At 40.2% G+C, this 17,843-nt stretch overlaps 2 protein-coding genes across 3 annotated transcripts in view; one reads left to right on the forward strand and one right to left on the reverse strand.

Moving 5' to 3' along the window:
• ccdc146 (coiled-coil domain containing 146) overlaps window positions 1-17,843 on the reverse strand; it is a 62,912-nt gene that overhangs the window by 43,857 nt on the left and 1,212 nt on the right. For both annotated transcript variants that reach the window (XM_086268910.1, XM_086268911.1), the window contains exon 3: window positions 810-892. In XM_086268910.1, coding sequence (XP_086125036.1) covers window positions 810-892 — 83 coding nt within the window. The remainder of the gene's footprint in view (window positions 1-809; window positions 893-17,843) is intronic.
• Window positions 6,127-17,436, forward strand: fgl2a (fibrinogen-like 2a). Its single transcript, XM_086269047.1, has 5 exons — window positions 6,127-6,948; window positions 7,620-7,824; window positions 12,415-12,634; window positions 15,153-15,323; window positions 15,427-17,436. Exons 1-5 carry the CDS (start codon window positions 6,373-6,375, stop codon window positions 15,740-15,742), a joined length of 1,488 nt encoding a protein of 495 aa, XP_086125173.1. The 5' UTR covers window positions 6,127-6,372; the 3' UTR covers window positions 15,743-17,436.

Here is a 17,843-nt window from a genome sequence, read left to right on the forward strand (position 1 = left end):
AGGTCAAAAATCTCAAGCCCCAGTCAAAGTCCAGACTTCAACATGAGTAAAGTGCTGTGATGGGACCTTTAGAGAGCTATGCATAAATCAGTGCCTGAAGTAATTTTGTGAAGAACAGTGGGCCAAAATCCCTCCACAACGATGTAAGGGGCTGATAAAGTCATTGTGAAAATGACTGCTTCAAGTTATTACTGCTAAAGGTGGGTCTATAAGCTGTTAAATCCTGGGGCGTAATTAGTTTTGTCACTGATTTACTTTTAAGCTAATAAAGTTCAACATGCATAATCAGCTGTCCCAAGAAACTAAACGTAGAAATGTTTTAATTAGTGCTGTCAGCGTTAGCGGGTTAACGTGGATCACCCCGTGCGTTAACGAGCTAACTGCGCTAACACGTTGACGTCGTGCAGCGTTGCTGCGTTATGAGGTTATGGCGTTAACGTCATTTTAACGAGATTAACGAGGACAGCACTAGATTTAATCAGAACTAGTGTTCAAATCAGGATACAATAACAGTGGAAAAGAAATATGTCTTGAAGATTTTCTCTCACTGACAAGTGTTTCAGCCTATACAGCAGTTGTAGTGTCTGTAACCTCTTCACACTTCCTCACCTGCATTCTACAATTCTCTATTAACGTAAACAAAGCTGCTCTTCTCTTCTGAAAGTACATCGAAGATTTTAAAGGGTAAACAAGTGAAGCGTAACTGGATCTGACAAAGTGCTCGTTTCGCCCAAGGAAATGTCACTGTAGTCAAAAAATGATTCCAAAGTAGAACACAAAAAAAAAAAAACCTGGTTTATCAAACATACCTCTTCAAGGTATCATGGAGGAGCTTGTAGGTAGATTTCAGTTTGGCAGCTTTGGTCTGGCTGATTCTGCCCATTGACAACAACTAAAGAACACAAAAAGAATATTAGTTTAACATCATCATGAAATTAAGAATGAAGAAAGATATCGGAGCTACAACAGCATTTAGACTGTTCGGGCTCAAACCCTCCTGCTAGGGTTTGCCAGCTCAGCTGTCATTATCAGAGAAAATCTGGTTGCACCCAGAGCTGCCTGTTCAAAAGGACAAATTAATAGAATATCACATCCTGCAGAAACCTCTTGTCCCCATTCCACCCAGATTCAATATCCAAAAAGATAAAACTGCTAGGAAACAGAAAAACAGAACAAAAAACAAATCTTATGACCAGTAAGCAGTTTTCTTTAATATATCTTGTGACAAATTAAGTCCAAGAAGTTGAAAGCTAAATCAATAGATTCCATCTTCAAACATCAAAATAGTCCGAAATGAAACGAAAAAGAAAAAAACTGAGATCAACCACAACAAAGGGCAACCTCCCGATATCCGTAAAAGGATTCATCCCGAGTTGGGGTGAATAAACCTTTATCGCCGCAGCAGATATCAAAAAATCAGAACACTTTATCGAGAACAACAAACAAACATCAAACTATGGCCAATCTCAAAAGATCAAGAGCATTCACTGAAAATGGCCCATATATGATGATAACTACAAGCAATTGAAGACAATCAATCCTTGAATGATTAATAAAGGTTTAAGATAAAAAAAAAATACACAGCTGGGAAACTTTGGAAACCAGCAAAACAAAACACAGCGCAGATGAAGATATCAGGTCAAGAGCACTGCGAAAGGGAAATAATCTGCAAGAGTTGTGAAATTTCTCTCCTCACAAAGGGAGTTGTATGTGTGTGTGTGTGTGTGTGTAACGGTGATAGAAACAGAGGACAGGTGTTGTTCCGGGCTTATCTTTAGAACCAGGTTGGTGGAGAGGAGGGAGTAATGAGGGATAGCCTTGTCTGTATCAAAGAGCTGCAGAACTGAGGATATCTCAGGTCGGACTGTGTAGCAAGTAATCTAACGGCAATGAACACACACAAACGTTTTGATCATATTAATATACACGCACGTGGGCTGATATCTCACCTCGACTACAAACATTAGGGATAGGCGATTATGTTTTCAGATTCATCCTATTAAATTGTTTATCTGGCTATTGTCAAAATTGCTTGAAGTACCCAACCACGTTCCAAGGTCCGAAAGGACAAAGATATGAATGTTGTGAATGATTTAGATTAGGACTCTCTGGTTAATATGATTTATTACAATGTTGTTTTTTTCTGTTTTTTCTGGTTTTTGGAAGGGGGTGGGGTCAGTCCCAAGGTCATATCAGTGTAACTACAACTGTGACAGGTGGATCATCCCAAAATACGTCTTGAACTACTCTTTAATAATGACTTAATTGCGACATTGAAACTAATTTACTTTAAAAAAGGATCTGACGCTAAATTCTACACAGCCATTTGTGTTGTCAGCAGCACAGATGACACCAGTGATGGAACAAACATCCTGGCTGTAAACTGGGCATTTATCTGAGAGAAGCAGCCTGAAGCGCTTCCAGGCAGACTCTCTAATTCTGGTGCCAAGACTTATCTTGAGCAGCGGAGAGTACTGGAGGCTTTTAAGGGGTGGGTGCATGAGGCTCACATGTGGCAAAGCATCTCTGAAGTGAGGTAGAGACAATTACTGGAAGATATTTACTCAGGCATGAGGACGCACATCCAGTGGCTGTCCATCTTTCCCCCAACCTCCGCACACATACGCGAGCATGTGATCTGTGCTGCAGAACAGCAGGAAAATGTTCCAGGAATACGAGTGTGTAGTGCAGCAGGTATGTGGAGTGTGTAACAAAAAGACACTGTGGGCTTTAATACTCTGCACCCTCAGGGAGAAAAATAATGACAATAGCTATGAGGCAAAGCCATGAATTCCATGACATGATCTCTCGCTCTCTATTTCTACCGTCATCTCCTCATATCGACTGACTGAACTGGAGTGGAGCCTACGGCCAAGCTGGATCTCTTTGTCAGGAGAAGTTTTGTTCAGGAACATTTTCCTTCCTGGAGTGCCAGGTTTTAAACTTATTCTGTAGAAACATAACATCACTTCTGCAGAAGTAAGCCATGTAACGAGGCAAAAAATGCTCCAGAATGAGTAAGAAAAAACAACTGCACATTTTGTGGTTATGAATCACATAAGAAATTGAAACCATAGCTATGTCCCAGAAACAAACAATCAGTGCCAAGTTCATGAACCCACAAAAAGAAGCCTCCAAGCATCCAGCCTCATGTAGTCACTGTGAGCCCTACAGAGTTCATGCTAATGGCTTTCATTGCTTAATAATTTCTATAAGATGCTCCAGGAGGGAGGCTCATTCATGAGTAATGTTTGTGATGAAGTATGACTGCAATATTAATTATGACCATACAAAAACCACTGAAAATAACCACAGCACCATTTTTTCATTACATACAAAAGCAAGTGTATTGTTCATTTGCTGATTAAGAAAGGCGTCATGATCTGTTTACATATTTAAATAAACAATATAAACCCATTCATAAATCCATTATTGGCGACTTCATAGCAGTTTTGAAACACAAAAACCATGTGCAAGCTCATGGATGTCTGCAGTTTGGTTAGATTCATTCAGCTCCATTCCTACACATTTATTGTAATAGAGTGACAGACCGCTGTTTTAAGGGATTCGGTTTTGGAGGTGATCTTCAAATTCGTTTTCTCTAGTGAAATCCTTTTGTAAAGAGTTTATAATATAGTGAGTGTTGTGTGTGTCTAGTAAAGTATAACCTAGTTATTGACATGGTCCAATTCTTCACTAGTGAGTGCAAGTGACAGCCCAATACAACTCAACACATCAAACCTCCACGGATAGCAGTTCACTCGCTTTCTTCAGCTGTCAGGAATATAAAACCTAACTCTTAAATCTAATTTCTGCTTTGACACTGTTGGATTATGCACTGGGCATACAAGCTAATGGTGTTTCACACAAATGCAAGCTTTGTTAGCCCGATAGCTAGCTGTTGTCTGCTTCACCAGATAAATAATAATAAATAAAAATGAATAAAATATGATTGTGTCTAATAAAAAAGTTTGGTCTCCTCTGTAGATGATAATTTGGTAATGTCATAAATTAGTGCGACTGCTCTTGTGATTTGGTGCTATATAAATACACTTGAATTGAATTGTGTGCAGTCATCGTATCAAAGTTTCTAAAGTTTCGCCCTCACTAAGCAATCCAACGCTGTTACCATGGACCAACAAGTCCATGGTAACAGCGACCTGTTACCATGGACAGGGTTGCATTGACAATCCAACACAATGGGCAGCACATTGAACATTTTATAAGTGGTCAGAAACTTGTAAATAACTCATGAAAGAATAAAGTTGCGTTGAAACCAAGCACACCATTGTTTTTCTTGTGACATTACCAATAAGTTTGAAGTGTCACATGGCCCTCTTCCTATTGAAAAAACAAAAGTTGTATCCAAGATGGCCGACTTCTATATGGCCACCATGGTCACCACCCATCTTGAGGAGTTTGCCCCCTCACATATACTAATGTGCCACAAACAGGACTTTGATATCACCAACCATTACCATTTTATTACGGTGTATCCATATAAATGGCCCACCCTGTACACAAAACTGAATAATAAAATGACAATGAAAATGACAATTTCTACTGAATCACTGTATTGCGACACCATCGTTATCATAGGGATGTATTATGGTAGGAGTGTATCTTAAGTTACTCTGTGATCACCACCACTACAGGAGACAAGGTAAAGTTTTCAATGAGAACATAAATACCTAAACATATTGCTGAAGTGCCAGCCAAGACATTGTTCATTAAACTTAAGCCTTGCAAATTCCTGATTTTGTATTTATAACATTTCTGTTTTCCTTCATTGAAAAACTAGACCTTCTTCCTGATGAATCATTAAGTGGGTAAAATAAAGAGCACCTTCAGTTAATCACATTCACCCTGACTGGAAGTGAAGCTACTTCAGTTAAAAAAAAGCTGTTTTGTTCTTAGTAAAATGTTGCACGTGTAACGTGCCTGCTGTTACATAAAACATGCTTTTCATTACCATATTTTCGCCACACTAGAGAAAAAGAATTGAACAGCTATTCCAAACATTTCCTGACATGACACATAAAAGCACTGTGTCAGAAATGCTCCAGACTCATAATCACCAGCAACTGAACACCAAAATAAATAAATAAATAACTAACTAACCGGTAGAAAGGTGGAAACAGAGTACTGGGGAAATCATAGAAATAGTTGTGCAACAATGAAAAACAAGTTTAAACCAAGCGCGCTGTCTGACTTTGAACATTGTGTAGGCAGGGGGACCTGCAGCTGTCCAGTCATCGAACAAGCACTCAGGACAGGTACAAACAATTGGCTTTAGTAAGAAACGCTAAATATGAATATGTATTTGAATTTGTGTCCAAGGACAATCCAAAGGGCACCTTTAAGATATGGTTATAGAAGCTCTCTAGTGCCATGTCTTATTTGAACTGAAATGTTTTTCTTCATGTTAATGTAGGTTTGTAGTCTGCAAGTGTATTATAGTGCAAAAATTAAATCTTATCACGACAGCGTATCAGTACACACTCAATGTTCAGAAAATCTCAGCATTCAGGTGAAACTCATTTTATAAAAGTCTCTAATGAATGTTATGCTCAATTTGCAAGATCCCAAGCAGGCTCAGTAGGTGAAAGAAATCGCCAGCTTAAACAAACTGAAACAAACCTTTTCTCTGGTACTAAACCATATATATACAGGAATTGAGCCCATCCGGAGACAATTGAGAGACTTTAGCGCAGTGGATGTTATCAAGTGTTTTCAGTAACGCTTTGGAATCTGAACCAGGTCAACGAGGGGTCTTTAAATGTTAAAAACTGTGGAAAAAAAACAGCATAAAAAAAAAAAAAGAGCAGTGAGTGAATAGTTCCTGTGGACTGAGTCATTCTGCTCTTCGGGGAAATGAGCTGACTTGAGAATATGGCAGGATGGCAGCATGCATGGACTGCAGGCAAAGGACTCTGCCTCTTTCTCTATCTACCAACCACCACCAATCTTTTTTTTTTTTTTTACAGTGCTGTTGATATGGTGTTTTGCATTACGCAATAGTGCTGCCCCTCCCATCCTCTGAAAATCAGCACATTCCCTCTCTCACATCCCTTTCTCTACCTCTCTCTCCCTCCCTCCCTCACTTGTCCTGATATTAATGACACAGCTATCTGAGGCAGCGGCAGTTCCCCTGCGCTCTTTCCCTCCTGCAGACTGCACTCATACACATGCACACACTCTCTTACACCAAATAAGATACTGGACACACATCCACACACTTACACGGGACATCTGCAGGCACACACACATGCACACACATACAAAAACACTACTATACACTCCAAGTTCATATCAGAGGCAGCCACAGACGCTTTCTCTTTACACACACTTATTTAAAAATCTCACAGAAGGATGAGGACAATTGGACTTTGCGTTTGTGCTGGTCTCCTGCTTACAGGCACCTTATTACTCAGAATCAGCCAGGCAGCAGACTTTCCTGGTAACTCTCACCAGCGATGGGACTCTAGAGGATCCTACCATTTGGGATTTGAGTCTGGTACTCCCACTTCTTGCCCTGTCAAACTTAGACCTATGGGCCAGTGTGGGAGCTCTGGGGCAGAGGACGGGGAGGACTGCCCTTACCAGATCACTCTGCCTCCCCTCACCATCCAGCTGCCCAAGCAGTTCAGGCTGCTGGAGAAGACGATGAAGGAGCTGCAGAGCCTGAAGGAGGTAGTGAACAAGCTGAAAAGCGGGTGCCAGGAGTGCCGTGGGGCACGGGGCAGCGGAGTTTTTGGACACCAGCAGGCAGACCAGATCCCGATTCAGGGGGATGCCGGGGAAAAAGTGACGGGGCAGGAGGTGCAAGGTGGATCCAGCCAAGAGGAGAGGGGAGATGGGATGGTTCCTGGAGCTACTGTGGATGCCGCAAGACCGGGTTCAATTTTTGGGAAACCTGCTCCGAGCCAAAACATGCAGGAGATGCAGGTAAGAGGCAAAGTTAACACTTACAGGAAAAGATATAAGACTGAACCAAGGAATAAATCATTTACCTTACAAATACACTTGGTTGAGCTCAAATTTATCATTTATTCACCTTGATCTAAAATTGTTTTGGTATAGTTCAATACAGCGTGCATTTTCTGCTACATCTGTAGAGCACAGAGGTGTGTACAACATGTGAAATAGTAGCACTGCACCATTTCCTCTGTTTCCTCTGTTCCATTAAAACCCTGCAAATTGTCAGAAAGCCAGATCTTTAGCAGCTTTGTGAAAGTGTTAGGGGACACTGATATGAAGCGCGTTTCATGCTTCCAGTCAGATGCGCCCAGCTGGAATGCAAACTGACCAGATGTCAAAAGACACGCAAAGTCCTACCTGGCGCCACTCCGCCAGGGAAAATTTCTGGTACAATAAGCAGGGTGGGAAAATCGGAGTTAGACACCAGCCCAGTGACAGTAAATTTCTGCCGTCTGGTAAGCTTATTGACTCTCACAGCCACTTTGGCAGACAGCCAATCGTAACGCAGACTTTGTTTCCATTCTAAAATTCAAATTGGCTGGTGAAACAATGAAGGAGGCTGGTGACTTCGGTAATCTGCCTGCTTTGTAGTGCGTGCCAAAAATAATTTCCTTCACGCTTGCTCTGGCCTTTCTCAGGTGAAGCTGAATAGGATGTCAGCCAGCCTGCGCAATGCCAGGAACCAAATCTCAGCTCTGCAGGGTCGACTGGAGGGAATCAACCTTCTTAACATGGAGAATGTACAGGCTATAGTGGACAGGCGGGTGGAGAACATCACCGGAGTGGTCAACAAGCTCAGCTCCAGCTGTACCACCGAATGTCCAGCCCAGACTGGCCCTCAGTGTAAGCTTACTTTTATTAAGATAATTAATAATAATAATATTCTCTACATTGTTATACTTACCCTCCATTCCTTTGGTCCTGTTATTTTTCATCTGATCTTGTGATCTGCCCTCTCCATCTTCCCAGTGACAAGGGCTTTCAGTTAAAAGAGAATGTGTTTTTCTGTTATGTTTTATTCTGTTATATCTTTGCCATTTCATGTTTCGCCCCCCTTTTCTCTTCTGTTCTTCTCATACATTTTTGTAATCCTTCTGAGCATGATCAAGAGTGCACTTTTCAATTTTTTATTTCCTAAAAAAAAGATGTTATTATTGTAATAAAACTCTGTTGGTTAAATAAGTTTAGCAGTTCAGGGTTGCAGGGGGATATATTTTCTGGCATAGGCTGTATTCAATCATTCCTGAGTGGACATTATAATCAACTTCAAAAATAATCAGAGTCAGGGTGTTTACTTTCACCCAACAAGACCTTTCTTCCTTGGAAATGAAAAGTGAAATCTATGTTGCCAGTGTCCTTGTCAACCACACTCACTGGTCTGTTGCAACATCTCTCCTCCATTACTGATATGAAGAATATTATATATTTAGGTGTAGTCTAGATTTGAGAAATGGAATTTTCCATCATCTTAATGCGTACCAAAAGGTTACTGTATTCATTACATTACTGGAGTGGAGTGGCTGGTTCAGAGTAGCCAGTGCACAAATGGACAGAGTGAAATAGCTTTAAGTTGAGCACATACTGCACTGGAGTGAAGCAATAGAACTTGGTTCAAAGTGAGAATTCACTTTAACTCTTACATAACTAACCGAAGTGACCCCTCACTACTCTCCATACGCACAAACTCAAAAAGGGAAGGCAGAAAAAGACCCACACTTGAAAGTAGGAATGCACACATAGTGAAACTCTGGGCCGATACACATCGACAGTGAAATGCTTTAAAGTGTAACAGCATCACGCTATCTTTGAACAATTAGCCAGCATGAAATTGATTCGAGCAAAATAGATGAATATCACTGACACCAGTAGATGCTGTTGTACTTGGAGATATCAGCCAACAAACCAACACTAGCTGATATCGATATTTTGCAGATTAATCTGTGCTTCCCTGCTTGGAAGTTTTATGACCGTTTAAACAAGCCTGCGATATTGTATCTAGAAACAGTGGGGGTTGCAGACTAGCTAAGCAAAACAAATACCCCACTTTACATTGATGTAAAAGCTATTTTGGATGCGAGCACAGTAGAAATGCAGGGCACTTTCAGAAAGCAAATACTATCCAGTACTTCACTATGAATGTTACACTATATTGGGGCTTTTATGTAGAAAACAGATGTGAGCTTATTTCTAAGCAGATTAGCTGGAACAGTGGTGTGAAGGGAATCCCATCCCTTTCTCTTCTGTTTGCTTCTCCAACTTGCTTCTTTCTCCATCAAACCTGATCATTTTCCCCCTCCCTTATGCATTTATCCTCAAAGCATCTATACCCTCTCCTCATTTTTCCTCTATTTCATATTTCTTTTTCTATTGCCCTACCTCTTACTGTCTCCCCCTCTTTAATTCTCTTTCCTAGTCCCTTCTCTCTGCTTCCCTCCCTGCCTCCTTCTGGAGGTCATGCTCTTGGATGCTCATTACTGCATAAAAAGACAAGCGCTCATTATCTCTTGCCAATACCACAAGTAATAATGAAGGCGGCTTTCCTGACACTACAGTAGTCACAGATGGCACCCAGGGTCAGTAGCACTTGTCTTTCTACATCTATCTGCTTTGTTCAGGTCAAGAACTGGATAAGCATCCGACTTCAGCTCAGGAGACCGTGCCTAATGGTGTCTGAATTCCATCCAAATGTAGCAGAAAAGAAACAGCTGCTGTTACTGAGGAAAGCGACCAATACGTTGTGTTAGGGTGTTTCACAAGATCACTCAAATTAGAAATCGCGATAAAAAGTTACTCCAAAAGTTGCTAAATGAACATCTTTTAGAATTTTTCTTGTCTTAAAACTTTCAAACCAGATGCTGATCATGTTCCTCTGCGAGCTCCTAATGGGCAGAGTAAAACAGACTTTCACTGATAAGAGTTTCCTGGTTATTTACCACAATGTCAAAAGTGTTTAGTGAAGCAAAAAATAAACTATCTAGCATTTTAACTAAAGCTACATAAGGCATTTCTGGCAGGTTAAAAAATTGCTGTAGGCCTTTTACACAAACTGCACTGACAAATTTTAAAAAATGCCAACTTTGTGAGGACCGTAACCATCATTTAACCCAATGTAGAATTGCAATTTCACCATTAATAGGGAGTAAAACTACATTTGTCAAGATGCTGTTATCACTCTAAGTGCTCTAAGCGTTCATTTTCGCTCATTTTGCCAATTTCCATTTTTGCAACAAGCACTGATCTTCACTTTCACTCCTGCAGGAAGCATAGAAATTCATGTCCCTGTTCAGCTACATTAACTCAATCATACAAAATGAGAATAGATGTTCAGTCCTCCATCAAGAACTGCTCGTTTGGAAATTTGGTGTCGGGCAACTTCATAAGGGAAGCACAGTTTTTTTTAGTTTCTTTCCATCAAAACTGAAGTAGTATAAGCAGTAGTATGCTATCGCTTTCGATACACATTTCCTCAGTTGACATGAGGCATACTTCTTGATAATAATTGTCTTCCTTTTATGAGAATCTCTTGTGTGGTCTGAAGTCAAACAGGCAAAGCGCCAAGAGTCAAATCAGTCTGTCAAAATGTCATCTATAAAAAGCATGTCAGTCAATATGGCGTGGGACTCATCAGCCTATGTCAGTCGACTTGCCAGTCAAAAAAGTGAGTAAGAAAGAAGAAGAATGGGGAAACTTTGCTCTGGTAAAATTGTTTGAACTTTTCCCTCAGAGCAAAACAACATATGAGTCATGTTTCAGTGCTTTGTCTGACTTCTCACTGCTGTGGGATTTGCGGGGAAAAGTCATGACATAGGCTAAAATTGCTGCTTCGATGAGTTTACAGGGCCTTCGTTGTCAAGGTTAGAATAGTAATGTGGGTACCAGGCTTTTACCTCACGCTGTTTCTCTGCTGTCCACAAACAACAACTCAGAAATGAGTACATCCCCTAGCGGGCTTTGTCCTTTTACTGTAAACATACACTGTTTTGGGATCATTTTCAGAAATGACACATATCACTTTCCTTGTCCCAGACCAATTAGCTATTAATTTTCCTCAACAGTCACATAGACAGCCCATCAGCCAAGAGTTTTTCAGGAACGAGTAAGTGGCTGATATTAGAGTTATTTAGGTCAGGCACATTGCCAGACGTACTGAGATGGAGATCACTCTTGTCTGTCTCGGGACACTGACTGCCCAGTCAGATAGATGGGGACAAATAGAAAAGAAGATGTAAAGTGGCGACACTGCAGTCAGACGCTGAAAGTGAGTGTGACACTGAAAGAATTTACGGGTCAATTCTTTTGTTGCCAAATGCCGACCGAGCTGTTAAGGTGACAAGGATACATTTCAACCTTGCGATCGACTCCCATATGGAGTGATTTACCATCTGCAGCTATTTTGCACTTGAAGCATTCAAGTGTAATGTTGTCAGAAAACGAAGTTGCTTATTTAGAGAGCAAAATAAATGTTTGTGCTCCATCTGCTAGTTCAGTTCCTTTTAAAATAGAAATACAACTATCTACAGCAACATGCATTTTTCATTCTACAAACACTGTTCACTCCCTACACCTGTTTTCCTTCCTATACCAGTACTACTGCTGGGGTATGAGCACCGCCTACCCCAGCACTATTATAATCTACTGCACCTCTAGAGAGATTAAGGACTATGAGAACATTGTATCATCAATGGAGCGCATCTAACACTCAAAAGGAGTCCAACATGCTGCCTGCCCAGTGTCAGGACAATTTAGACCCAAGGTGCCAGTGTGCATGGAGGGGGTATGGCTCTCTAATCCAGTTTTACACTTTCCCACGTTTTAACAAGACTGTTCCATTCACTTCCAAAATCCTAACTGACAGGAGTCTTTGGACCTTGGTTTTGGATTGATTCGGTAGCCTGCAATGCGACACAAGGGATGGGAGGAAAAGGTAGACGAATAAGTGGCCAGGTAAAAAAAAAGTGCTCAGAATGCATTGAAGGTATACAAAATGGACCTGTGTTGTAGCACGTGGGGAGATTAGAGGAATTTATCCCCTGGCAGAGGCTGTTTCTTCAATGGTTCTAAATACTATATTTCAGATAAGCATGGATATATTGTGAAATACATATTTCACAATCAGCTTGTTTTTAATGTTATTTTATACATAATAAATGGTTAGGGGAAGATGTCTGACAGGCAAAAAGAATGTGGTGAAGGGGTGTTTTTGTGTTTGAATGCATTCCTCTTAAATGAAGGCAGGGATGAGAAATTCCACACTGAATTTCCTACTAACCTATCTCATTTTCTTTTCTCCAGCCTTCCTCAGCCTCAGGGCCTGTTTCTATTACTGTCTCAGGGAACAATGCCAGACCAAAATGAAAATATTACTGAATATCATCCAGTAACATCTGCTTATAACTACTCTCCCTTCTCTCTTTCTCACTGCCACCCATGCAGTCATCTTAGCCCCTCGGGACTGTTCAGACTACAATGTGCTGGAAGTGAGGAGGAACGGTATATATCGTGTGACACCTGACGCTCGCAATGGGACGTTTGAGGTATTCTGTGACATGGAGTCCTTCGGAGGTGGCTGGACTGTGATACAGCAACGCCTCAATGGGTCCGTCAGCTTCAACCGCACCTGGGCTGAGTATAAGAAAGGCTTTGGGAACCTCAGGTTAGTTATTTTCTTTACCCCTCCTCCCCCACAATTGGGCATTCCTCTGATAATTTACGACAAAGCATGCTCAGCATATCCAGGATATCTTTTCCTTATCTTGCTTCACTTATTCAAACATCAGCAATCAGCCTAAGCAGTCACGCAACGGTGGTTATGAACTGCATAAGTAAACCCAGAGCTTTCCAATATATGAACGCATTCACTCAAATTAGTGTTTAGATGTGTATATACTACAGTGGTTGCCTTATTCTTTCACCTGGAGGCCTAGATGTCTGAGAGCCATGTTCCCCAACAATATATTAAGGCTAATAGAACAATAAAATGGTTTATTGTTCTATGGTCTGCAGCGAAGGTAAAAGAAAGTGAAGGAACAACGTTGCTTTTAAGAATCTAGATTTATTACTGAGGTTCATCGAGTAAAGAAAAAGATCCTAGATGCCTAGATCCTTTTGAAAAACCTTTAGGCCCTCTTACTATCTGTGCACCAAGGTCTAAGCGATCCTCCAGGAATGGTGATCCTATTTTCCAAGGATCTGATTGGTCAGTAGATGGTGATTTCATACATGTGGACCTCTTATCTTGACCATAACCTGTTGTGGAGCAGGTTAGGTCTGCAGCACAAGTTACCATGGTGATAGTAAGACTCAAACTGCTTTTGCAATACTGAAAACACAGGATTAAACTCAAAGTTACCAGACGTTAAGCCCAAAAACTGCTTCTTAGTACAGGAATCTGTCCAGTTATTGTTTACAGTCTGAATCTGAATGTGTATAAACCTTTTAAAAACCCAATAAAAGGCTTAATCCATACACTTTTCCCATAGAAATAGCATTAGCTGTCAGAAGCAACAGATAACAGAAACAAAAACATCCCCTTTTGAAAGACATTCTTAGAATAACGAAATGTGCCACGCATCATGTGTATCAGTGAAGCCTTAAGCTAGTGAGAGCAAGGTTCTTTGTTCACAGAGAAGCTTCAAAGTTTACGCTGCCAGCTTGCAACCAAACTCCTTACATAATGTATCTGGTTGCAAATGCAACGACTGACACTGAAAACTCTTTTTAATGTCATGTGACATAGTGACATTAAGCAGGTCCAGCCAAGGTTGGACAACTTTTTTAATTAGCATGCATTGTTATATGTCAAGCCTGTATCATTTTAAGTCAGCACTACACACTACTGCATTAAGTCAAACTCAACTATTTTCTGGACCCTCATTACACTAGAGCCTACCACATGCTCATCTAACTAGCTGCAAGCTATACAGTTTGAAAGAATACACAAAAACAAGCAGTTTGTTCAATGTATTTATTTTTTTGTCTTGCTAGTAGGAAATTGTTCATCTATACTGTTCTTTTACCAGTGAATTAGAGCTCATTTAATGTCATGTGCTACAGAATACTTTTACCAAAACCTGAGAGAGTCTAATCCCTCAGTACTTAGGAGCTAATGATGCACACCTGTTCTCTATATCACTGTTTGTTCAACACCTGTTTTCATTATCAGTGATTGATTATCATGCATAAAACTAAGGGGACGTATAGAGATATTTAAAAAAGATCAGAACTTTTTCCTGTGTGTTTTGGTCTTTGGTCCACATGATAACACTGTGAGTCTGCCATATTTGTAGTGCTGTTGTATGTACAGGAAGGACTGTTATACCCAAAGTATTCAAAGTGGAAAACCCAAGTGCTGCATTCCATCATGCATTGCGTTGAAGTAAAAGAGACAGAGTAAAGAAACAAAAGAAAGCAGAACACTAAATAAACTGCCACAAAGTATTTAGATTCATCAACTTGAGGAATTACACTCTGTTCAATGCACTTATCAGAAATATGCACATTATTAGTCACTTATCTAACCGATGTTGATCTATTCTGCTCTAACTGTGTGACAGCGTTGATGTAACAAGACAGAGAAAATGAGGCAAATATTATCAGAAGCCATTTTTCCATTTTGTTATTGGGCTCGCTATTTAGCTTTCTACATAAAACTCCTTATACAGGGAGTAGAGAGTAGTGAATGATCACAAGTACAAAAACAACATTTTTGGCTCATAAGGCCAACAAGAGTTTATGGCTTTGAGGTCAGGGTAATGCTGCCTGTTGGTTTGGCATGCTCTTAAACCCCATTCATTTCATTTTTATCTTTTTGTGCAGACTTATTTACTTAGCAAATGAAGGAGAAAAGGCACCATTTTCAAAAGAAGACTCAAGTTACATGTGGACTAGGCCTTAGGGAAATGATGACCACAGTAGATGATTTGACCCCATTTCAACTGATCATAAAGTTGCAGATATAAAACAAATTATTCAAAACAACCTTCTGAGCATGTCTGAATATCCAGCATTAAACTCCCACTAAAAGAATGTCTCCTCTCCTCCTCTCCTGTTTTCCTCTATTGGAGTACACATGCATTTTGCTAAAAAAATTGAAATTCTAACATAGTATGTGAGCTTTATATATATATATATATATATCAGCATGCCTCATTTTGTTCCTTTCTATCCTGCAGAGGTGAGTTCTGGCTGGGCAATGACCATATCCATTTGCTGACAAAAGCAAAAGATATGATTCTGCGTATCGAGCTAGAGGACTTTGAGGGTGTCCGGGAATATGCAAAGTATGATCAGTTCTATGTGGCCAATGAGTACCTACGCTACCGTCTGTCTGTCAGTGGATACAGGTACAGGGTTCACTTCTGCACATGCAATATTTCTCACTCTCAGTTGCTGCTAGAACACCTTAAACTGGAACAGCACACCTTATATATCAATGTCTCATTACAGTGGGACGGCTGGGAACGCCCTCAGTTTCAACAAGCACTTCAACCACGACCAGAAGTTCTTCTCCACACCCGACCGCGACAACGACATGTACCCCTCTGGGAACTGCGGCGGCTACTACAGCTCCGGCTGGTGGTTTGACGCCTGCATGTCTGCCAACCTCAACGGGAAGTACTATCACAAGCGATACAAGGGAGTCAGGAACGGGATCTTCTGGGGAACGTGGCACAACATGTCGACCGAGTACTACCCCACCAACTACAGGCAGGCTTTTAAAACTGTCAAAATGATGATACGGCCCAAGAACTATGGTCCTTAAAAGGACAGGTAAATATTGGTGAGTGCAGTCATGCAGGCAAAGACAAAGAAAATGGAAGAGCAAGTACATAAGGACTCAAACACACATACACTCACTAGTAGTCATGCATTTACACATTTACACATGCGTACGTGTGCACATAGGACTATAAGTAGTTTGGTGCATTAATGATAACAATAATTGTGAAAAATTTAAGTGTGCTATTACTTTTCCACTCTAGTGAGTGTGGCCTTCAAAATGTTGGATTAAAATGATGATAATAAAGGACAATGGACTATGAACAATGATGGACTAATAAAATTCTTTTTAAAAAAAAACCAAAAAAAAAAACCTCCCATGCAGTGTAGGCCAGCCTCCTACGTGGGCCATAACATTAAATTGAGGGTTACCAGAAGAGATTTTTTCACTGGTCTTTGACATTTTTTTTTCTCTTTCTGTCCTGCTGCCTCCTGCCATAAACCCAGCATAGAAACACAGCACAGCACATACTAGTAGTAAAAACTAATGAGCTATCACTTTCTCTGCTGTAAATGATTTTGTAATTAACAGCAGCCACCCAAGTGAGGTATACGAGAGCTGATGATACAGTTTTGAGTGGGTCCGATAATCATTATGAAAGACTTCAAGCTGGAGAGTCAAACTGTTAGAAAAATTACAGTCAGTAATAAATGTATAGCTTTACTTGGCCCTTCTCTGGCATTTATCTCACTGCTCTCGGGCAGCTTGCCGATTTATCATTACCCCATACCACAGAAGACATCCCAGTATAAATACGCAGCATCCAATAAATTTCTATTGAGTCATGTATGTGTGTGCATTCTGCATTATTGATGTTTAACTAGAGTCTTCTTGAGAGCAGCCACGAAGCAGGACATTGCAGTGAGGAAAAAAAATGTGTTTCCAAGCTTTGGATGCACCGAATTACTGCACACTTCTCTATGCCATAATCTGTAAAATCTTCTTCTTGTACAATACTGCTATCTAATGTTAGGAAACTGTATAGCACCATTTATTTCATTTTATACACACTGTAAATGGGAAGGATTGGGGAAAGAAATGCTTCACTATGAGGATGTGTATAGTATTTATTTTACTTTGAGAGGTATGATAGCTTTTATATGATACAATGGTCATGCAGTACAGAGTCTAATGATTGATGACATTTGAGTAATGACAAGGACTAGGCATAATTGTGATCATTCATAGTAAATATCTGCATAAATTGGAATTCTTTGTGTATCAGATTGATCTTTTCTATCATTCATATTCAGCTGTTGTGCCAATAGATATGCAATTTTTATATTGGGGAAAAAAAATTAAATTAATATTCCATGGCTGTGTTGCACATTTCAATGTTCGGTCGGTTTAAAATCCTTTTCATGCCTGCTCCACTTGTGTACTGGAATCGCCTTTCAAACGAATGTATACAAAAAATGTATACAAGTTTCGCATGAGTGTCTTTGAAAGTGTCTGCCGTCTAGTGTCCGAGGCTGAATGAGGCTTGTAAAAATGCAGGATGAGGTGCTGCATGCCCATAACAAATGGGTTTATGAGGTGTTGAACCAATAAAGCCACTAAATAAAAGGCAGATTTCATATTGGCTTCGCAGAAGATGATAAAACTGTGGGACTGTGACTTTACTGTCTGTTTACTGTCTGTGATGATAAAGTTAATAAAAGTGTTGTGCTCATTCACAGGATGACTCCTAAATATTCACTTTTTTTCACACTTAATGTTTATGACGAACACTTTAACGCACATTATGTATGTGCAATACTTTGTTATCAGAAATTAAACTGCAAAAGAATGGAGGAAATAATAGTCCTGAACATTAGCCTTGTGCAAATACATGCATCTATATCATATCTGATACTATTTTCTTTTCTTTTGAATCATGGCAGTTAAATCTGCCACTATAACTATCAAATAGGGTTGTGTCTGTGAAGGTTCTCAGTCATCCAGGTCATCGTAGTCAAAGGAGCTTGCAAAGAAAAGCGTCTGGACGTCCAGACGCTTTTCTTTGCAAGCTCCTTTGACTATCAAATAGGGATGTTTGTCTTTCTGAAAACTATTTAAAAATGCCATTCACAAAATAACAACA

Source organism: Aulonocara sp. 'chitande type north' Nkhata Bay, linkage group LG17, assembly GCF_057382095.1.
Source record: "Aulonocara sp. 'chitande type north' Nkhata Bay isolate Kocher_YH1m ecotype deep benthic linkage group LG17, A_spYH_male_GT1.1, whole genome shotgun sequence".
In the NCBI taxonomy this organism is placed as follows: Eukaryota; Metazoa; Chordata; class Actinopteri; order Cichliformes; family Cichlidae; genus Aulonocara; species Aulonocara sp. 'chitande type north' Nkhata Bay.

Excerpts from the sequence above, each read along its gene's own strand:
- fgl2a (XM_086269047.1), top strand. The coding sequence starts at position 6,373 with ATGAGGACAATTGGACTTTGCGTTTGTGCTGGTCTCCTGCTTACAGGC. Across the intron at positions 7,825-12,414 it reads AGCCCAGACTGGCCCTCAGT|TCATCTTAGCCCCTCGGGAC; the intron begins GTAAGCTTACTT and ends CCACCCATGCAG. Across the intron at positions 15,324-15,426 it reads CTGTCTGTCAGTGGATACAG|TGGGACGGCTGGGAACGCCC; the intron begins GTACAGGGTTCA and ends GTCTCATTACAG.